Here is a 19,877-nt window from a genome sequence, read left to right on the forward strand (position 1 = left end):
ATCTCCATGGCAAGATGAGGATGAGCTTCCTGTTACAAAGGTTTGCTATAGGTAGAAGCTTCCTGTTGCAGTTATGCTCTGTACTGGGGACAGTTGATGTGCCTTTGGTAGGAAATTATTACTCACACCAAGAGGTCAAAATAGGAAATCCCACACAAGATTGCATTGTCATATTTAAAGGAGGAGGCACTACAACTGTACTGTAGATTTGAGGGGCCTGCCACAGGCCACTTCACCTTCAGATAATATACATATATTTCTATCTACTGTGTCTGTATAGTGTGCTTAATTTTGAACTCAGTACAGTGTTATGATTAGAAAGCTTACATGCAATGAGCAAGGGCAACTTAAATAGTAGCAAACCTAAAAATCCTGAAGAAGCTGCAGCATAAGCAACACTAATTAACACAGAAATGTAGTTCTGTACAAAGAAATCACAAGTAAAATGAGTTGAATGAATGGGGAAAAGTTGAGACTTGAGTAAGGTCAAATGAGTGAGCAAGATCACAGCTGGAGCAGAGCAAAAGAAGGTGAAAGGTCACAGATGGGGCCAACAAAAACATCCAGCAAAAGCTGCTTATAGTTGGACAGAAGATAGAGGAAAATTTGCAGCAGACATGAAACCTGACGTGGACAAATGCGAGTGGTTTGAGTCAGTGAGTGCAATTACCAGATGATGTCACCAGAGTTGAAGCAGAAGGAAAATTGTGACGGTTTGTAAATCTGCTGTTATTAATTCCAGGTTTGCCATAAAAATCTAACTTTGACTGATGTGACAGAGGAAAGATCAAGTTGTGCCATCAAAATGAGATCTCAGCATTCACGGCAACCTGCTTAGTCTGCTGAATATTTAAACATTCAATACAGAAAGGCCTAAAATGTTGACTTTGCAGGGCTCCAGTGTCTAACACTAAATTATCTCCTAGTCTGCTCACGTACTGGGAAAGAAGCTCATGCTCAACAAGCCAAGTGTTTGTCACCTACCTTTCAGAGGAGGTACGAGGTCAGCATTTCAGGTTGATAGCCTGTAGTTGAATGCTAACTCTTTTTCTCTCTCTGCATTGTTACTTACCGGCTGAATATTTAAAGCATCTTTCATTTTTATGCCAGATTTCCAGCATCTGTGGTATTTTTCTTTTGTGTTACAAGTATTTCAATGGTCATGCATTGCAGAGATAGAAAGATAGAAAAATAATCACTTAGGTCCCTTGCTCCAGGTAACCACTGAGTGATTCCTGTTGGTAAATTGGCAAATATGAAAAGGTGAGGTGTGGTTAGCCACCCACTGGCTAGCACCCATGCAACTCCTCTCCAGAGAGAACCAAAATCCTCAGGAAAATAAGAGAATAACTGAACAGAACACAAACACAAAACAAAGTATGGTTATCAGGGTATGGGAGGTCAGAGTTGGAAATGGAATGTTTCCATTTCCAGCATCACAAATCAGTATTAAATGTCTACAGTTAGATAATGCTTAATAAAATACTTTCTGTTGTGACCAATGTACTTTTGCAGTCCAACTTCAGAAGATAATCTTCTATAGAATTATTGTGATATTTATTAATTTCCTATTCCAGCCACCCTGCAGCATGTTGAGGTCTCCAATTCAAATTGATGTGTTAAATTAGTAGTGACACCAGCCCGAGACTGCCCAACCTCATTTTACGTATGTTCCAGATAGCCATGAGAGAGGAGACTTTGATCCCATTAGTCAGTGCTCAACTGCAAAGTCCCAGAACTAGAATGTAAGTGTGGTATTCAATGCCCCAGTGAACAGTGATGTGGAACAAAAAGGTTACAAATGTATTTCTTTTTAAATTACAACTTTACTGACTCCATTAGACATTACTTGCTTCAGGAAGTGGAACCATTGGACAATATCCAAAGAACATATGAACTGCTAGACAAAAAAACCAGACAAAGGCCCATCTATTTCATGGTCTATCATCTTGGTCATCACATGATACAATTAGTTATGATAGTTGTTGACTACATCATAGCAGTCAATCTCAATTAGTTAGTCTACTGCCTGATGTGAAAAAAGGCTTTTCCCAAAAAAGCTTTGGGAACCATAGGTCCAAAACCCGTTGTTCCTCTGAGCATGCTACCACATATGTCACATATTGCTTGTGTACTGCATTCCAAAAATGTTACTTGCTGAAAGAAGTAACAAAAGTATTCTAATTTGCATTTGAATGTATCGATACTAGCTATTCCATCACTTCCTGTGGGAGCCTGTTCTTTAGATTGACTACTTGCTCAATGAGATATGGGGCAGGATTTTCTGTTTTGGGTTGGTGCCTGATGTTGGGTTCAAACGTGGATCCCGATCCAACACCATCTCGGGGCAGTTGCTCCAAATTAATTTTTGATGGATTAGCCAATAAATGGCCAGAAGATGCACTGGTCATCCAACTAAGGATAGCGGGCAGTCTTTTTAAGCTAGAGGGCCAATAGGAGATCTTCTGAAGAACCTGCACCTGCGAACAGTGCTAATGGAGACAAAGAGCATTTCCACCATGAGGTGCTCCCTGAACCCAAATAAAATGTTTCAAAACAAAAATGGCCACAGCTATTGGACCACCCTTATGAAGGGAAAATCCTTGCTGTAATCAGATAGGTATGGCAGCCATAGGGTGAGCTTCAAAGTGATCACAAAATCTTGGTCTGCTGCTGGGAAGCAGCCTCAAGTGTCCTTTGTGTTCCTGAAGGGATGTAGGGGGTTCACATGTCAAATGGAAAATTCCAGTCAGCCTCTGATCAATGGCCTCAACTGGCCTTTGGATCTGTTCTGGGTGGAAAGCTGTTCATTACCAGATCCAGCTTCTGGGAAAATGGGCAGGAGTCAGGATTATGGTAGGGTTCAGGTTTGCAGAAGAAGAGTGCTGTGAAATTCTGTCTGTCCCCACACTGGTACCAAAACCCACTTATGATTTCTGCCAATTAGTACTGAATTCATTCCTCTTTAGTGGAAGCTGTGTTGCCTAGTTCTATTACTCTGAGCACAGTCAAGAAACACAAAGTTTAAATCAATACACCATTTCATATCCATCACACATACATCCAGCGACCTCACCAGATAAACTAACAGCTTCATTAGTTTTCTGACAAGGCCCAGTGCAAATTGTTATCAGATTTATTAATTCAGTATTCTACTGTCTGTCAGGCGCCTACAGGTCATACGTTTATCAGCGCATCCCTCCGCCACAACTTCCTGTCTCTCTTGGTCTGTGTGTAGTTACTACATTCACCTAGATATTGTTTCCACAATGCTCAAAAGCCCAGTTCAAAATTTCTATTTGACTTCATGGTATACAGTCATCCTGTTAATGTCTGTTACATCAAGTAGAGAACAAGTTACAACGACACAAATGAGGAAATGGTTCTCATCATAAAATAGATCTGCTTTGCTTAAAGCATAAATGGAAACAGCACAAAATGCCAGGGATTCTACATTGTTCATCCTGTTTTAGTGCTTTGGCTCCATGTGAGTCAGCCCATTTCTCAGATTCAATATCTCAGCTAAGCTTTTTATCTTGCATTGATTATTTGGAATATTTATATACATATTGAATTAATATCACACCAGAAACATACCTCTGGGAAGAGAGATATTTGTACCGAGGCAATAAATGTTACTAAATCACTGGATTCAGTATAGTGGTTTTTGTTTTTAAAGGCACACATAGCCATTGTTAGAAATAATTTTCACTGTAGATAATTGTCAATCACCTCATTAGTCTCTCACTCCTTCCCATGTCTTTAATGTGCATTATGTTGATACAAAAAGTAGTCATTTCCAAGAACAAGTATTGCACACATGCCAAAAACTCAATATTTTAAAAAAGGTTCTAGCATAGCCAAACTCTGTTGGAATTCTGATAGTCATAAACTCTGCTTTGACATCTGTTTCCAGAGTACTGCTGGTATGCAAACTATTGTCTATTGGATGTATGTTGCAGTTATGTTTGCCAGGGTTAAAGACTGGGTCAATTTGATTGAAAAGCTAAAATTAGCTCCTGTATGTTTTCCTAAGACTACCGTAAACCCCTTTGTTTTTGCTTGAACTTTGGCCTCCAATTTCTTTGCTGCTTAGTCAATTACCATGCAACATAAAGCTATGTAATAAATCCTAGGATCAATTCTGCTCTGCATATTACTTCTTCCAAAACCTAAATGAATAGAGGGTTTTGAAAAGTAAAGGGCTTAAAATAATGTTGAGTTAGAATTCTAGATCACATTTTTTTCTGCCTGAAAACATTGCTGACATAAACAACTCCAAACAGCTGTGATATATGTTAGCATTTCCAACTTTCAATATAGCAATAATTTGCTTTGCGATAATTTCAAGTGCAAAAGCTTATGACTTAGTGCAAAGAACATCCTTTACGTATTTTTTTCATAAAGCAAATAGCAAACATTTATCTCTATGACGTTATTGTAATTATTGTCATTTAGATATGATCCAACGTAGACAAATCAGGACAGATGGAACAATGAGGAAGGGTCACTGGACCCAAAACATTTACTCTGATTTCTCTTCAATGATGCTACCGGATTTGCTCAGCTTTTCCAGCAATTCCTGTTTTTGTTTCTGATTTACAGCATCTGCAGTTCTTTTGGTTTTTAATCAGATGTATGTGTCAGTTATACTACAGAATTTCTGTTAAGTTGCATATAAAAACAAAGAACAGTGCTGGAGATCTGAAATAAATACTGAAGGTGCTGCAGACACTCAGATGGTCTGGCAGCATGTGTAGAGTGAGAAACAGGGTTAATATTTTGAATCCAGTATGACGTCGTAGGAACTGAGGAAGCATAATATTGAAATTGAAACGTTGACTCTGTTTCTCATTTAACAGATGCTGCCAGGCTTGCTCAGCATCTCCAGCACTTTCTGTACTTACTTGTATCAGCACAACCTGGGGTTGATGTTGGCTGATTAAATGGCATCAAGAAATGATGGCCTGCTTTAACATTACAACAACTGTGGGGGAACAGTTATGTTTATGTTGCTCCCAGACAAATGGCTGGATTAGCGCAACAATTTTTTAAAAGAATTAACAGTTAATAATTTCCTTACTATTGTATTGCTAGTGAACAAAGTTGAACAAATGCAAGCAAAAACTTGCAGAACTCAACTTTTTCTCAACAGAAATGATATAGGGTGGCAGTATAAGTCAGTATTAAAATTCATGTTTTATGTAACCATGTATACAAAAGTAAGCACTTAAACACTGGCTCAGAAACTGATGCAAGCAATTGCTCTGCAAAAGCAATGATACCGTTCAAGTTTATTAAATATGTCATGGTGAAGGCATCTTCTACAGTCTGTAATTTTATTTGTGAGCCAACCATTGCAACATAACTTTCAACATAGCTTTTCATTTGAAAATTACCATTGGCTTTAAATTTGTTTCATTGGCCATCTTGCCTAGTATCATCATGTCTTCTCCTGTCCTGTTGTCTTCACTATAACTGATTAAAACCTTTTCATTCCATGACTTGACTGGTGGGTATATCAAAATTCATGGGTTTTTCATCCATGTTGTCAATGAGACTTCATGGGCACTTGTGTTGTCACTGTCTGATGATGCATTGTTGGAAATTACTAATTTTGGTATGAAGGTCCTTTGGTTCTTTCCAAGTGATATTGATTTTCTGCCGCATTCTCTTCTGTGCTCTAGATTTGATCAGTCCCAATTAAATGTATGTTTATGCACTATTTCTGTTGATGATGTAACATTCTGATAATTTTCAAGGATCCATTCTGATGCGTGTTTCTCAAGGCTAGTGGCTATTCTGTTATGATGGCACATTTCATTTTGGTCAGATTCTTCAGGGCAGATTCCTCCTTCTACTCCTGCATGTTTTTCACTAACACTAAATTCCCCCATTGCAGCGTAGTTATTTGATGACTTAGTGAACATTACAACTTTTAACATGAAAGCAGCTTCATACTTCATTCGTTTTGCTGAAGGAACTATTTCTGTTAGTCACTTACTGTGCCTTGTGTGATGTGTTTTGTGTGAGCATGTCTTAATATCCTGGCCACCTTTTTCACAGTACAGCCCATATCACCTACTTGAGCCGAAGCACTGATTTACAGTATAACTTAAGCAGAACGTGCAGTTTTCGGGTAAACACCAAGATTGGTTACTGAAGTGAATATAGCATTTTATAGCTGAGAAAGGGGGTCAGCTTCCACGCCAAGTATATTCAAAAGCATGATGTTTGGCGCCAATATAAATTTCTCTACTGCTACACAAGGCATCCACTGACAACATCAATGTCAGATAATCCTTTAATAACCCATTAAAACTGTCATCAAGATGTAAACACAGCCCACTTAACGACATAAGTAATTACAGGCTTTTTGAGACACAGACAAGCATTCACAACAGCTCTGGCTATCAAAACAAATCTTGAGGGATACCAATTATGGAATCAAGTGAAACTGAAAGACCAGGCAGCCTTCTTTTTAAAACTGTAGTTTCCATTTTAAAGTAGATTTTCTGCCAATCAATGAAGTGTAATAGATGAATTAGTTTAGTTTGTTTTTAATATTCAACAGAAGAGCCGTTCTTTTCAAAGCTAAAAATCACTCAATATTGAAATCGTAGTTCAAAACGTGACAGGAGAGTTTCTCAGTTCTTTGTTTTTTTTCGGTTTTGGGTGCATTATGGCAATTTCATCACTGAGAAAAGTCCTGTATTGTACGTCAACACTTACACAATGGTAGTCAATATACCAGTCAAATTATCTTTGCGGGATGGAGCCTGTAATCAATCACAGCAGTAAAAATACGTCTAATTTGCAATATAACATCTCACTACTGAAGTTAAATTAATTTTAGTTTTGTCTTTTGAAGTTTGAAAACTAAAGAATTTCAACAGCAGATGATTTTTTTCTCTCTAATTCTCCACTTGGAACTGGAGATGCCTCATGATCCACAACTCCTCTGAGATGCCACAAATCATATCTCCTGCCAAAATGAGCCTGCCTCCATAAAAGTAGTGAGGGGTTTGAAATGCCCACCTCTATGATGGAGTAAGCAAATGAAGTTTTGCTGAGTGCAAGGACATCTTGGGGCCAAAGAAATCCCAGGCAATGGAAAGGGGATAGGAATCATTCTCCACCTATCACACAGGTGAAAGCATGAAATTCCAAGCAAATGCCTCTCTATCCATTTTCATAAAATGCTTGCAACTTTGAAGCCTGAGTTCAAGGATAGCTTGCAAGATCTATAGGAAAACCTGAGCTTCCTAATGAAAAGCTATAGCATGAGGACAGGAAGTAATGTGTTACGGTGTGCCCTGTGGAATATCAGTATTTTAGACAAGAGTTAATCTTCTTACTGTTCAGATAGGCATAAAATAACCCATGGCTATTCAAAGAGGACCAAGGAGCTTTCCTAGTGCCTAAGGCAATTTTTTGCTTCAATCAACACCATAACAATGGATTAACTAGTCTATATTGCACTGCCATATATGGAACATTGTCATGCATAAGTTATTTACTGTGCTTCCCTGCATTACAACAGTGACTTTGACAATTGAAGGTATGAAAGGTTCGAAATGGTTGCAAGCCCTTTCTCCTCCAGTGATGATATTTTTATGATTTCTGTATTGTAATAAAAGCCATAAGCAATGCAGATAATGTAAGAATGTGATATATGTGACCAAAACATTGCAGATTCTACATTGTTTTTACATTCGACACTGCTACATTTCCCACATTTTCATGAACACAGAAACTTTACAAAAATTACTAACACCTCAGCTGGGAGATATACCAATGAGATCTAGTTGCCATGGGGATTAGAATTCAAATCCATTGAGGTGGATGATAATTTAATACATTTTCACATTATCTCACAGTAAAAAAAAAAGGCTGTTTTTTTGAGATCCAACAAGGTACTACTGTGTGAAAAACAGGGTAGGAAATATTTTTGTGTTAACAACCAAGGTGTATCTTGTGAGATTTGATTTCTGTACAAAAAACAGGATAGAACAAACCGAGCTCTTTTAGATTTAAGGAATGGGGAGTCACTGAAGTCAGCCTTGTTGGCAATAATCAGATCCATAAATCCCAAACAGGGAATGTTTCTGTAAAATACATATCAATCAGAAGTATAATGTTAGGTTAAAGTGTTTAATAAGATGTATTTTGGTTGTTCTAGTTAGTGAGAGGGCAACTTCCTTTTTACTCAGTTTGACGTATCAGTTTCCTGTTAAATAATGTTTGATCTATGTTTATAATCTATAACTTTAGTTTGCTTGTTACAGTAAAAGTCATAAAATATGAAATCGTGTCAATCCATTTATTTCTATTGGTTGCTTAGGAAATTCATTCCTTTTAAAAGAAAAATCAGTCTCTAAAGCAATTATCACACTAGTGACTAAGAATGGGGCAAAAAAAAAGTCAAGCTTAAGCTCCCTAAAAAAAAATCACTTAGTTTATATATAAGATGGGACATTGAAAAATAAATATTATCTGTGTACATAAAATGTACTTGAATTTTGCCAAATGCTATTTGCTACCATCATTAGAATGGACATGAAATGTTATGCTCTACATAACTTGTAAAATCCATCCCTCTCTAAATTCTGGAAAAGGGCAACATCTTTATTAAGCAAGTGTAGAGCATTTCACTAGAATCCACTTAACTTCCTGCTCATGCTAATCCTGGCATGAAAATTCCATTGCTGTGACCAACTTTGAACCACAAAATTTCATTAAATCCGTTCTAGATTTGCAGGATGTTTATTGTAATGTGTTCAGCATGGACGAAACATTTTCTGGGGCAAATGTGCTTTCTGCAAGTTTCAAAAGGCAGTTCGATCCCACATACTGTTCTAATTTTCTGATGCTATCAGATCTGTCATACATAATGATTGTTGTAAAATATATATATATATAAAATATAGATACATTTTAAAAAGAGGAGTGTTGACTACTTTGTTTTACAAGTGATGCTAAAATACAATGTTCACTAGGGTGTGGAGGAGTAAGTTGTCTCCAAGAAAATATGTCTTCCTTGACCTGCTTGGTCCTATTCTATAATTCCTTGCACTTTTTACCCTGGAAATATGTGACCTTTGCTATTAATAAAAGATGTCTCATCAAAAAAACAACAAACTACAGAATGCAGGGGAAACAGCAATATGTTCAGGGGATGAAACCTTATCTGTATTATTAAATGATAATTAAAGCCTGTAAGCAATATTTGCCTGGGAAACAATTAAAAATGGGGAGATTAATTTCGTAGATAAAGGGGATAACTGATGATCACAGGAGAGCCTTTAAAGAGTTTCTGCGGGTGTAGGGAAATGGAGCTTCCCAGCCTATATGCTGGGATGTGTCCATCTTCAGCATATGTCAATCATCCCATCATAAATTCCCAGGTGCGGGATTCGGACACAGACTGGGGCCAAGAGAAAGTTCTGGTGACTGGAAAGTATCCGGGCACTGAAGAAGTTGCACAGTGGTGGATGGTTGGCCCTTAGGCTTTCAAGTAAAATAAAAGTTTGAGATGTTTTCCTGCACCCTGACTTGGAATCCCAATTGAGCCACAGGGAGCTATGTTAGTTTTTGACTGAGAGCCAGCACACAGAAACTCCAACCTTCTTAATTCACAATCCATGGTGCCACACCTCCCATTCTGCTCAGCCACAGCTGAATACTAAACTGAGGCTTTGATTCCTGCTAAATTTATGATTTACATCTGCCAGAACATCCATAGATTTGTTGACTATGGATTGCTTCTAAAATACATCATCACTTCAGCTTACTTATCATAGTCCCATGCTTACTTTTTAAATTCTATTTTTATTTCAGATTTTCAGCATCTGCAGTTTTTATTTTGTTCTATTGTTTATCTTACTGCCTTTTTTCTTCCAAGAAAGAACACCTCCAGAAGTTCTGCTTTTCTCTTGAGATTATTATGTGTTTCTTTTCTACTGTTCACATTTGTTGATATTGGTATTTTACGTTTGATCATGCATTTTAAAAAACTTGTAGCTATGACCACATCCACTTTCCTAGAAATCATCTCAGCTTTCACTATTCCTGACAAAAGGTTATTAACTGAACATATTAATCCCATGTGTTTTACCACATAAATGCTGTCTGGCCTGCTGAGCGATTCGAGCATTTTCTGTTTGTACTTACTGTTTCTTTGCTTTTTATGGGGAGAAGAATTGAACCAAAGCTGTCACAGGACCACTGAAAGCAGAAGACAGTAAGCTTGACTTTCCTTCTGGGGTCTAGCTCCACATATCAGCTTCAGTTCGATGTTGGAAACCTGGAAGTGTCCGTGGTGGATGTCGATCAAGTAAGCCAATTAAGAAGTTACGTCTGGAAATGCAACCAGTTAAGCACAATGGGTAGATTGGACCTTCACTAATGTCCAACCAGCCAACACCATGAAAAGAGGTTGCTATGAGCAAAATAGGCAGGAGACTGTGAAAAGCCTTCAAAGTAGAGGATGGCCTGCAGCTGGAACTCCTCAGCAGATCTGCGCTGGGGAGATGAGATGAAATGTTGAAGGCTCCCCCAGCTTTCTGTCAGGAGATCACTTTCAGTGGAATGATGGGCCCTAGTCTCAACAGGGTGGCTGGCTACAGTTACAGCATGTCTCCCTAAATCAGCCAGGAAGTGACCCTGATTCACTACCAACTGTTGCTGGGTGGGTAGCATCCGCTGTGTTAACCTCACCTAATGGCAAGATTTTTCTCCCAGCCCCACCACCTAATCTTCTTCCACAGGACCAGGGAATATCTATGTCAACTGGCTGAGGGTAACAGTGCACTCTAAAATTACTGTAATTCCCAAATCAGTAGTCTTCTGGACCAGCTGCAGCCAAAATTATAAGGCAAAGCACTCTCACTATCGCACTGTAATATGTAAATTGTACCTTACAACATTGATACTGTCCATATTACATATACCATGTTGTTGCTCAAGTAATGAGCAATCACTAACAGTTACAGAATTATAATTCACAATTATTATTTCATAAGAAAAACTGGTGTAATCTATGTGTACTTATTATACAAAGTGCTTCATGAACATTGAAAAGCAGTTGCGTTGCAAGCAATTTTGGTGGCCATCTTGTGTACAAGATTCCCACAATAACAACTAATTAATGTACTGAGAGAGAAATGTTCCCCAACATACCAGAACTTTCTGCTCCTCTATGAATGTGATTTTTCTCAAGAATTAAACCACCAGAACATGCATCACATTTAACAATGAAGCACTTTTGCCATGTTGCATATGTTATTTTGACAGAGTCTAATTTGAGGCTTGAATGCAAAACCCTCTGAGTGAGAGTTGCGAGATATCTACAGGCTGCACATTCTGATCACTTAATCTGAGCTAGCAATATCCTTTCTCCCCGAGCACTCCAACCACCCTCTGCCCCACACTTCATTTCAGCTCTGATGAAAAGTCATCTAGACTCGAAATGTTAGCTTGCTTTCTCTCTACGGATGCTGCCTGACCTGTTGTGACCTCCAGCAGTTTTTGTTTTCACTTCAGTAATTTGCCCCTACATTGTGTTATCATACCTTACAATCTGAATTCAATAAAAATCTAGAATTAAGAGAGTCTAACAAAGACCATGAAACCTTTGTTGTTGGAAAAAAACTCATCTGGTTCACCGCTGCCTTTTAGGGAAGGCAACTGCCATCCTTACATGGTTTAGCTGCCATGTGACTCCAGACCTAAAGCAATGTGGTTGACTCTTAACTGCCCTCTAGGAAATTAGGAATGAATAACAAATTGTCCAGCCAGTGATGCCCACATCCCATGAATGAATAAAAAAATTAATCATACTGTACAAAACATTTCTTGTTCATTTCAATTTTGTTCCAACCTAAAAATTGTACACAATCCCTTGGCCAATAAGACAGAAAATGAGGTAAAACCACCAAGACTCTCCTACCCAGACATGGATTGAGTGAAAAGTTTTTGAAAATAGTATTGCTTTAAACGTTGATAATTTTGAGTCAAGTGGACCACTATGAGCACCCAAGGATAAAACGCCAGAATGAATACCTCACAATTATGTATTCCTTTTACTGCACATATTGTACTCATGTTTGGACCACAATTCTCAGACTTACTTTTAAGAGCCATTGCACAATATTCCATGGTCTACAGTTGCCTAGCCACATATCAACACTCAATTCTATTACATAGGTGCTTCCAACCTCAATATGTCACTAAATGTAATCCTAATTCCTGTTTTCTGGTGTTAATCCAAATTCTCCCCTCTTGCCATTGCCAGATAATTTCTTACTTAAGACTGTGGGCAACCATATGAAAAATTCACCACAATTTAAAAGCAACATGATAAATAATATTTTGTATTAACAGAAAGCAAATGTTAATTTTTTTTTAACATTTAGAATTATTTCATAAAGTTACAACTTTTGAACTGGTAGTAGAATCAAAGCCCAAAACAGCAACTCATGCATGCAAAGTTAAACATGACAACATATTGGATATATAAAGTAAAAATATCTACTGTATGAAATCTGCTGCTTGAAGTAGTACATAACTGAAAGCGATTTATGATGCTTACCACACAAGAGCTTGTATCAGCTATATTCATCAGGATTTTTGATGTGTATCATTAGATGGGGGTGACATACTCTCATTCCTATCCCAACTCTAATCTCACATACTATGGACACTTCTGTTTTGTTTTGAATTTCTGATAAGTTGCCAGCAAATTAATGTAAACATATCTTACATTTGACGATTTATTTCTAAGTAATCATGGTGAGCTGTTGAATGAATTTATTTTAACTTACTGTGTGATGTTTTCCAGGAAAATTGATTGTAAAGAAAAAAACATTTGATAACTTAATTCTTCATAATAGACTTCGACTGTATGTTTTGCAATAGCAACAATCCAGATCTTTGGGCTGAACTTTAAATAAAGTGTCACATATTCCATCAAATAATTATATGTGCTACCAGATTTCAAAATTAAATTCAAGCCCTCTCTCCACATCCAGCTGTTGTGATTTCCTTTGGACTTAGACTGTTGATCCAAGTCTGTCTCCAATTCCTTACCCCTAATAACTATTATAACTGCAGGTGCTGTTGAGCAAAAGTACAACAAAATTTAATTATATTAGTCTTGTTGCTGTTGTTAACTGCATCAACTTTCATAATACCAAAGAGTCAACTTACTCTAGTTTCTTGTTAACACTGAAAATGTTGCAATTGACTAAAACAGGGGTCTGTGCCACCATGTTTATAGATGGCCAGAACGAATTGCAAAGCTGGACAAATAATTTGCCAATTTGTATTTTCCCCAGTCTCTATTGCTTTTAACAATGGATTTAATAAGGTTCAGTTACTTACTTGAAATGTACAATGATTGGAAGTGAGAGAAATTGATTGCGCCTGAATTTTTTTTGGAAGGGGAGCATGGTGGTGAGAAAAGTGGGTAGAGAAAAATGAAGACTTAATGCAAAAAGAAGAGCATGCTGAGAAAACCGAATCACTCCACACGTTTAAGATGATTAGGTCAATTTGATGTAAAGAATTAGCAGAGAAAGAGTTAAACCCTTTCAATGTAAACTGAGAAGGATAGCTCAAAAATAGGTTTAGCAACATGAGTATTTCCATCTCTGTCTCATCTCTTACTGGCCCATGATAGATGAGCCATCATAATTCAAATATGTGTAAAAATCAGAACCAAAGTTTCTATTGAAAGAGAAATAGTTCAACAAATAAATATTTTTACAGAATTGAAATTCCTCAGTACCTACTTTTTACAAATAAATGATTGAGAACAGAGATTTGCAACTAACAAATTTGTGTGGAATATAAAACCTCAAGGCTGAAATTAGTTCAAATGCTAGTGTAAAATAGCTAAGTAAATGGAAATCAAAATTTGACAGGGGTAAAACAACCTGTCAATTTGCTGTAAATGAATTTGCCTTACCACATGAGATAGGATTTCACTCCTCATGTTCTCAGGCACTGTATGTTCTAAACCATGTTATTCTTACTATTAAATCTTCTTCGACTGCTTGAAATGACTTGGTCATTATTTCAAGTATCTTCCTCTTGATGCTCCACTTTTTGGCAAATTACTTTCGAGAAGACTGAGAATTTTCACTCAATTGCTTCAGGTCGTAAAAATACATTCTGAGCTTTTATAATTTTCCACTACTATTTTGTGTACGAACAGGAATAAGCCATTCAACTCCTCAAGCCTGCTCCACCATTCTACATCAGAGCTGATTGTCTACCTCAATGCCATATTCCTGTGCTATCCCTACATAGCTTGATGTCATTATTAACTAGAGATTTATCAATTTATGTCTTGAATTTGCTTAATGACTAAACTTCCACAGCTCTCTTAGATATATAATTCCAAAGATTCACCACCCCTTGACTGATGAGGTTCCTCCTTTGTAGTCAAAGGCTTACCTTTGTAGTCATTTTTATACAAAAATAACTGCTGAGTGTAAATGAACCAAAAGGTACATGCATTTTCAAAACTGTTGAATTGTTATTATGCCAGCAGAGTAAAAGTCTCGTTTCATGGCCTGGTATTATCACTTGCATGACAGACTGGCAAGGGAAGAAATTGGTGATGGTAGTTAAAAAGTGAATTCTGTAGTGTGCATACATGCACGGTTCCAGGGTATCCATATGTCCCACCATAGTGATGAGACATGTATAAATATATTTACATCAAGATCACAGCCTGATTTGAAACTAGCATATGCTGTACCAATTTCCCTGGATGGGCTACATATTCTCCAAAGTGGCAGTTCCAGTACTCATTGTGGGTTAGGAAAAATAGCTGCACTACCTCAGGCCGTCATGGAAGTTTTCAGTCTCCCCAGCCCTCCCTTCAGCTTTCTCTCCACCCAGCCATCCAGATTAGATTGCCCCCAGCCCACCACCTGATTCTCAACTGGAGATTCCTCCATCCTCCATCCCTGATTGTCAATTTTTCTCCAACTTCCTGCTGATGAAGATGGTCTCAGTAACCCTTTGCCATTCTGCTCTCTTCCTCCCAGCACTTGGTCAGCTGCTGAGTGGGAGGTGGAGTTGCAAATGAGGCCCCGCCATTAATGTCAAAAGGATCTTTGCACTTGCTAGGTTTAGCCTCAGCCTCTCTATCTATCCATAAATATCAGGAATATTTATTTTACAGTGCATGGACCAAAAAGAATCAATTGAAATACAGACAACCACATTTGATGAGATTAACAGGTTACATTCACATGAACAAAAGTCTATCTGTACTGTAATATTTCTGTTTGTGGGTCTCATTTATTAAAGCAAAACTTCAATAACAAATAATTTTATTTTGAATATAGTCACTTATTCTCTGTAGTTACAAACAGATCACCACAATGCTGCACTGTCACATTCTGCACTGTGGGCAAAACATGGATTGCCAGACTCAAAAACATGATGCATTTCCATACCTAGGAGCTGAGGTGAAGAAATCACTTTAATTTAAGAAAAACTGAGTAGAAATACATGAGTGTGATCTCAAAGTTCTCACGTGGTCGCCTGGGGTAAAATCCACAATTGGGAGAAACTTAAGAGAAGAAAGGTACAAATTAAAAATGGCAAAATGAAAGATTACTAGAATGCAGGAAATCCTTTGCACTTTCACGAAGTTTTGGTGTCTTACAAAATTGGATTTAGGGAAGGAAACAACAATGAGATATTGATCACCATGTGGTTCTTAACCAGAACAGTCATTTTATACAATCTTCTTTGAAACAAAATAACATTAGTAGTGCCCAAATAGTATATCACACAGTATAATACACCATTTGTAAATGATCAATGAGATCCTTCAATGAGAGTACTAATTTTTAACCACTCTTTGGAATTTGCAGGATTACAGTTCTCTGAAGCATCCTGTAGGTTTGCTTTTACTGCTGGACCATACATGACACTCAGCAGGTCTGTGTAATTCACGGACCACGTAGCACAGTCTAAACACTTTTTCACCTTCACGGACTGCAGATAGATTTTAACATTTGTTGCTTTTAATTAACAGAAGGAAGGGAATCAGTTCACATGAAGAATGAAACATAGAGATACATTATCGTAACATACGGCAACTTGAAATATTGGGACTCTACATTTGAAGGCTTAGATTGCATTTTTCTCAATCTCATGTGCAGCTTCCCCAGTGTAACTGACTGTGGGCTATTCAATGTCATATGGTCTTTAATAGGCTTTAATGATTGGAGAAACCTCTAGAATTCAGCTATTGTGTGCAACAATATTTTCCAACTCATATCACATGTGTACATTTAGTGAGTGATTATCATACTGAGAATTAAGTAAATTCTACAGAAACCTAAACATTAATTTATCCTACTCAGACAATGGGCTAAATGATGTGCAAACTGGTGAGGCTGGGTTTGCATTAATTTTTTAAAGTATATATTACAGTCCTGGCAAGAAAAGCCTGTGGTAAACAACAAATGCAGATTAATAGTGGGATAACGTAGCGGGGGGTGGGGGGTGGTTGGGGGTGGGGGGGTGTAGATTAAGGGTGAAATAGCTTCAAATGAATAAATAACAAAAATCAAAATGAAGGTCAATTCCTACACATCTACTCTTAAAAAATTAGAATTCAATGAGACCAATTGGAGAGCATTTTTTTAAACTGAATATCAGGAATGTGGGGAATTGCAGTCATCAAGATTGTGCCCAATATACAGTGCTAATTTAAATGCTCTGAAAGTGTTAAGGAGAAATTTAGAATTTTCTGAGATTGACACAGTTTTCGTTTAAACTTTCCTGCCATTTAGCAATGTTAGCTAGTAAAAAGACACAAGTCATGCCACGTTGAAAAATTCCATTTCAATTACATATACATAAGTGAAGGCTAGAAACAATGGCTCAATAGCAACAATGCATAAATACATAGAACCTGCAGTATAATGCATGGTCCCAGGAGAACATTGCAGTTAAGAAACCCCACCACCCAGGAGTAATGCAACCTGCTTGACTGGCTTCCCACCAACACTTCAAGCAATCACTCCTTCCACCACTGGTGCACTACGGTCGGAGTGTGCCATCTACAAGATGAACCACAACTTTGCCAAGGCTTCTTCTTCCAAAGTTTCTCCTAAACGCATGATCACTCAGAGAACAAGGCAGCAGGTGGACAAGAGCATCACCACCTCCAGGTTCTTCTCCATCTCATCCACTATTCTGTGCATGATCTTTATCACTTCTTTCTTCATCTCTGGCTCAAAATGCTGAAACTATCTATCCGACTGCATTGTGGGACTACATTCACCTTCTGAAGGACAACTAGAGATGGCAATAAATCCTGCCCTCACTAGTGACATTCATCACATAAATTTAAAACCCCATTATTGACCCCATTTAAGAAAACTTAAATCCTCTACATAAAATTATTTCAGTTAAATAGATATTTTCATGCTGCTCCTGAAAATGTCGTCCTGAACTCCCACACTAAATTACAAGTATTTAAAAATATTACAAGTGGTATTGAAATACAAAATGAACACACAATTATTGGGAATTTGAGCAAACATCTTGCACTTACATTGACATTTATCTTGATCTTAAGTCAGGAGGTAAAATTAACAATAAAGGGGTTGGGAAGGGAGAAAACTCCAGTTGGCAAACAGAGCAGTGGTCCTAACAGCAAACTTGGGAGACATGATTGTATGCTACCCTTGAGACAAAAATGCAACTGTTTACCATAATGCTCTGCACTCTGCCTGTTAGCCAATTTCATGTGCATTCTGTCACTGCCTCTTTAAACTCCTATTTTGCATTTGGTCTGGTATATGGCAGCTTATCAAACAACACTTAGACATAAAATAGTAGATCAGACCTTGATCGGCTAAAAAACTGCTGGTTATTTGTATAGCTAAGTCTGCAATGTTAGAAAAACATAAGAATGAGGAACAAGACTAGGCAATTTAGCCTCTCAGACATGTTCTGTTATATAATACAATTATTGCTGATCTCATTTTCGCCTCAAATCCACTTTCCTACCTGCTCCCCATAGCCTTTAACTCATTGCTAATTAAAAATCCATCTACCTCCTCCTCAAATTTATTCAGTGTCTCAACATCCACCACACTCCGGGGTAGTGAATTCCACAGATTCACAACTGTTTGAGAAGTAATTCCTCCTCATCTGTTATAAATCTACCACCCCATAGCTTAAAACTATGACTTCTCTTTCCAGATTGTCCCACAAGGGGAACATTCGCGCTATGTCTACTTTGTCAATCTCGTTTAGCATCTTATATACTTCAATTAGATCTCGTGTCATCCTTCTAAAATCTAGTGCAAAAAGGCTTAAACTGCTCAAACTCTCCTCATAAAACAAATTTTTCATCTCTGGAATTAATCTGGAGAACCTTCTGTGAACTGTCTCCAATGTAATTACATGCTTCCTCAAGTAAGGGAACCAAAACTATACACGTTACTCCAGGTGCGATCTCACTAATAACTTGCACAACTGCAACAACTCTTCCCTACTTTTACTCAATTCTTTTAATAATAAATGCCAAAATTCTGTTTGGTCTCCTTATTACCTGCTTTGCCTGCAGACGAGTTTTCATGCACGAGACACACAGTTCCCTCCGTACTTTCTGATCCATGTTTAGTGATTGCCTTTCTCCGATGTTTGTAGGAGTCATACAGTGATAGACGAGGCCCACTAAAGCAACTATTTCATCAAGATTAATGGTAGATATATCCACAACAGCTCAATCAATCTCCTTCATTGTGGATTGACCTTATTTTAATTGTTGAGCATGGTCATTATTGTAAATGCAATTTGAACTGGTTAAAGTATCGTATTATCATGGATAAACTGGTGTGTCAATCCATTAAATCGACTAACTTGAATAATAAACAATAAAACTGAAGCTTAATAAGTATTTCATTACTTGAGGGACTTTGTCAAGGCATGTTTAGACTTGGCAAAGATTCCGTTTTGATTAAATAAGGCTAGACGTTCAAACAGTGAAGGAAGATTACATTAGTATCCAATTAACAGCAGTTGGAAAATCATAATCTAGGTAGCAATTGATTCATTAGATTCTACTACGAGTTCAGCGCAGTGGCAAATAAACGCTGCCAGTGAGCTACAAATAAAATTATTCCCAATCACAAAGGGTCGTTTAAGGAAAGTTAAGCACAACAATCACATTCTAATCTTCTGAAAGTCTTATGATATGAATGTTATATATCAGACCTGGAGCGATCTTGAAAACTGCCAAGACTGTCACAGCAATTGGTGGAATTCAATCATGCTGAACAGGGCTTTTCACAAAGATTGCCTTTAATTAGATCACCATCAGGAGATTGGCTCAATGCAAATCATCATTTTACAAAGTTTGGAATGTCACAGTTAAAGGTCTAGATTTTCCTCTCTGTTGCCTGGTTGGATCTTCCTGATCTGATTACAAAGGATTTATACTCCATCTTATTGAAACTGATAAAATTGATCACAGACCCCCAATCACTAATCAGACTGCTTTGGCATCCATCCAATTGACACGCTGCATGCACCGTTCATGCAGTGACAATGCACTAAACACATGATCACTGGCCAATCCCATCAGGGTTCATTTGAATACAATATCCAGATCAGTTAGAACTATGCGACATACACTTTAGAAATTTACTGGTATCATCAGTCTAACAGACTTGCAGCAAAAAGTCTCTCCCAGGGTTAGCTGATTGCTGTCCCATTATACCTTATTATACTTCTCAAAACCTGTCAAATTGCCCATGTAAGGGTCTCAATTAGTACCTGTGTAGAAAGACAATACGTGAGTCTTCCCACACAGACTTAATGAGGAAGAGAGG

The 19,877-nt window shown here is 37.6% G+C and overlaps 1 protein-coding gene across 2 annotated transcripts in view; it reads right to left on the reverse strand.

Annotated features, from left to right (window-relative positions):
• LOC109928285 (GDP-mannose 4,6 dehydratase-like) overlaps nucleotides 1-19,332 on the reverse strand; it is a 180,481-nt gene extending 161,149 nt beyond the window's left edge. The window contains exon 1 of one of the 2 annotated variants that reach the window (XM_048618489.1): nucleotides 19,261-19,332. Coding sequence is in view for 1 of the 2 variants with exons in the window: in XM_048618462.1 (XP_048474419.1) it covers nucleotides 18,596-18,661 (66 nt within the window). In the remaining variant the exon portion in view is untranslated. Of the gene's footprint in view, nucleotides 1-18,595; nucleotides 18,693-19,260 lie in introns of those variants that run through there. The other variant, XM_048618462.1, reaches the window with a different exon arrangement.
• Between the last annotated feature and the right edge of the window lie 545 nt (nucleotides 19,333-19,877).

Source organism: Rhincodon typus, chromosome 2 (genome assembly GCF_021869965.1).
Source record: "Rhincodon typus isolate 14 chromosome 2, sRhiTyp1.1, whole genome shotgun sequence".
NCBI lineage: Eukaryota > Metazoa > Chordata > Chondrichthyes > Orectolobiformes > Rhincodontidae > Rhincodon > Rhincodon typus.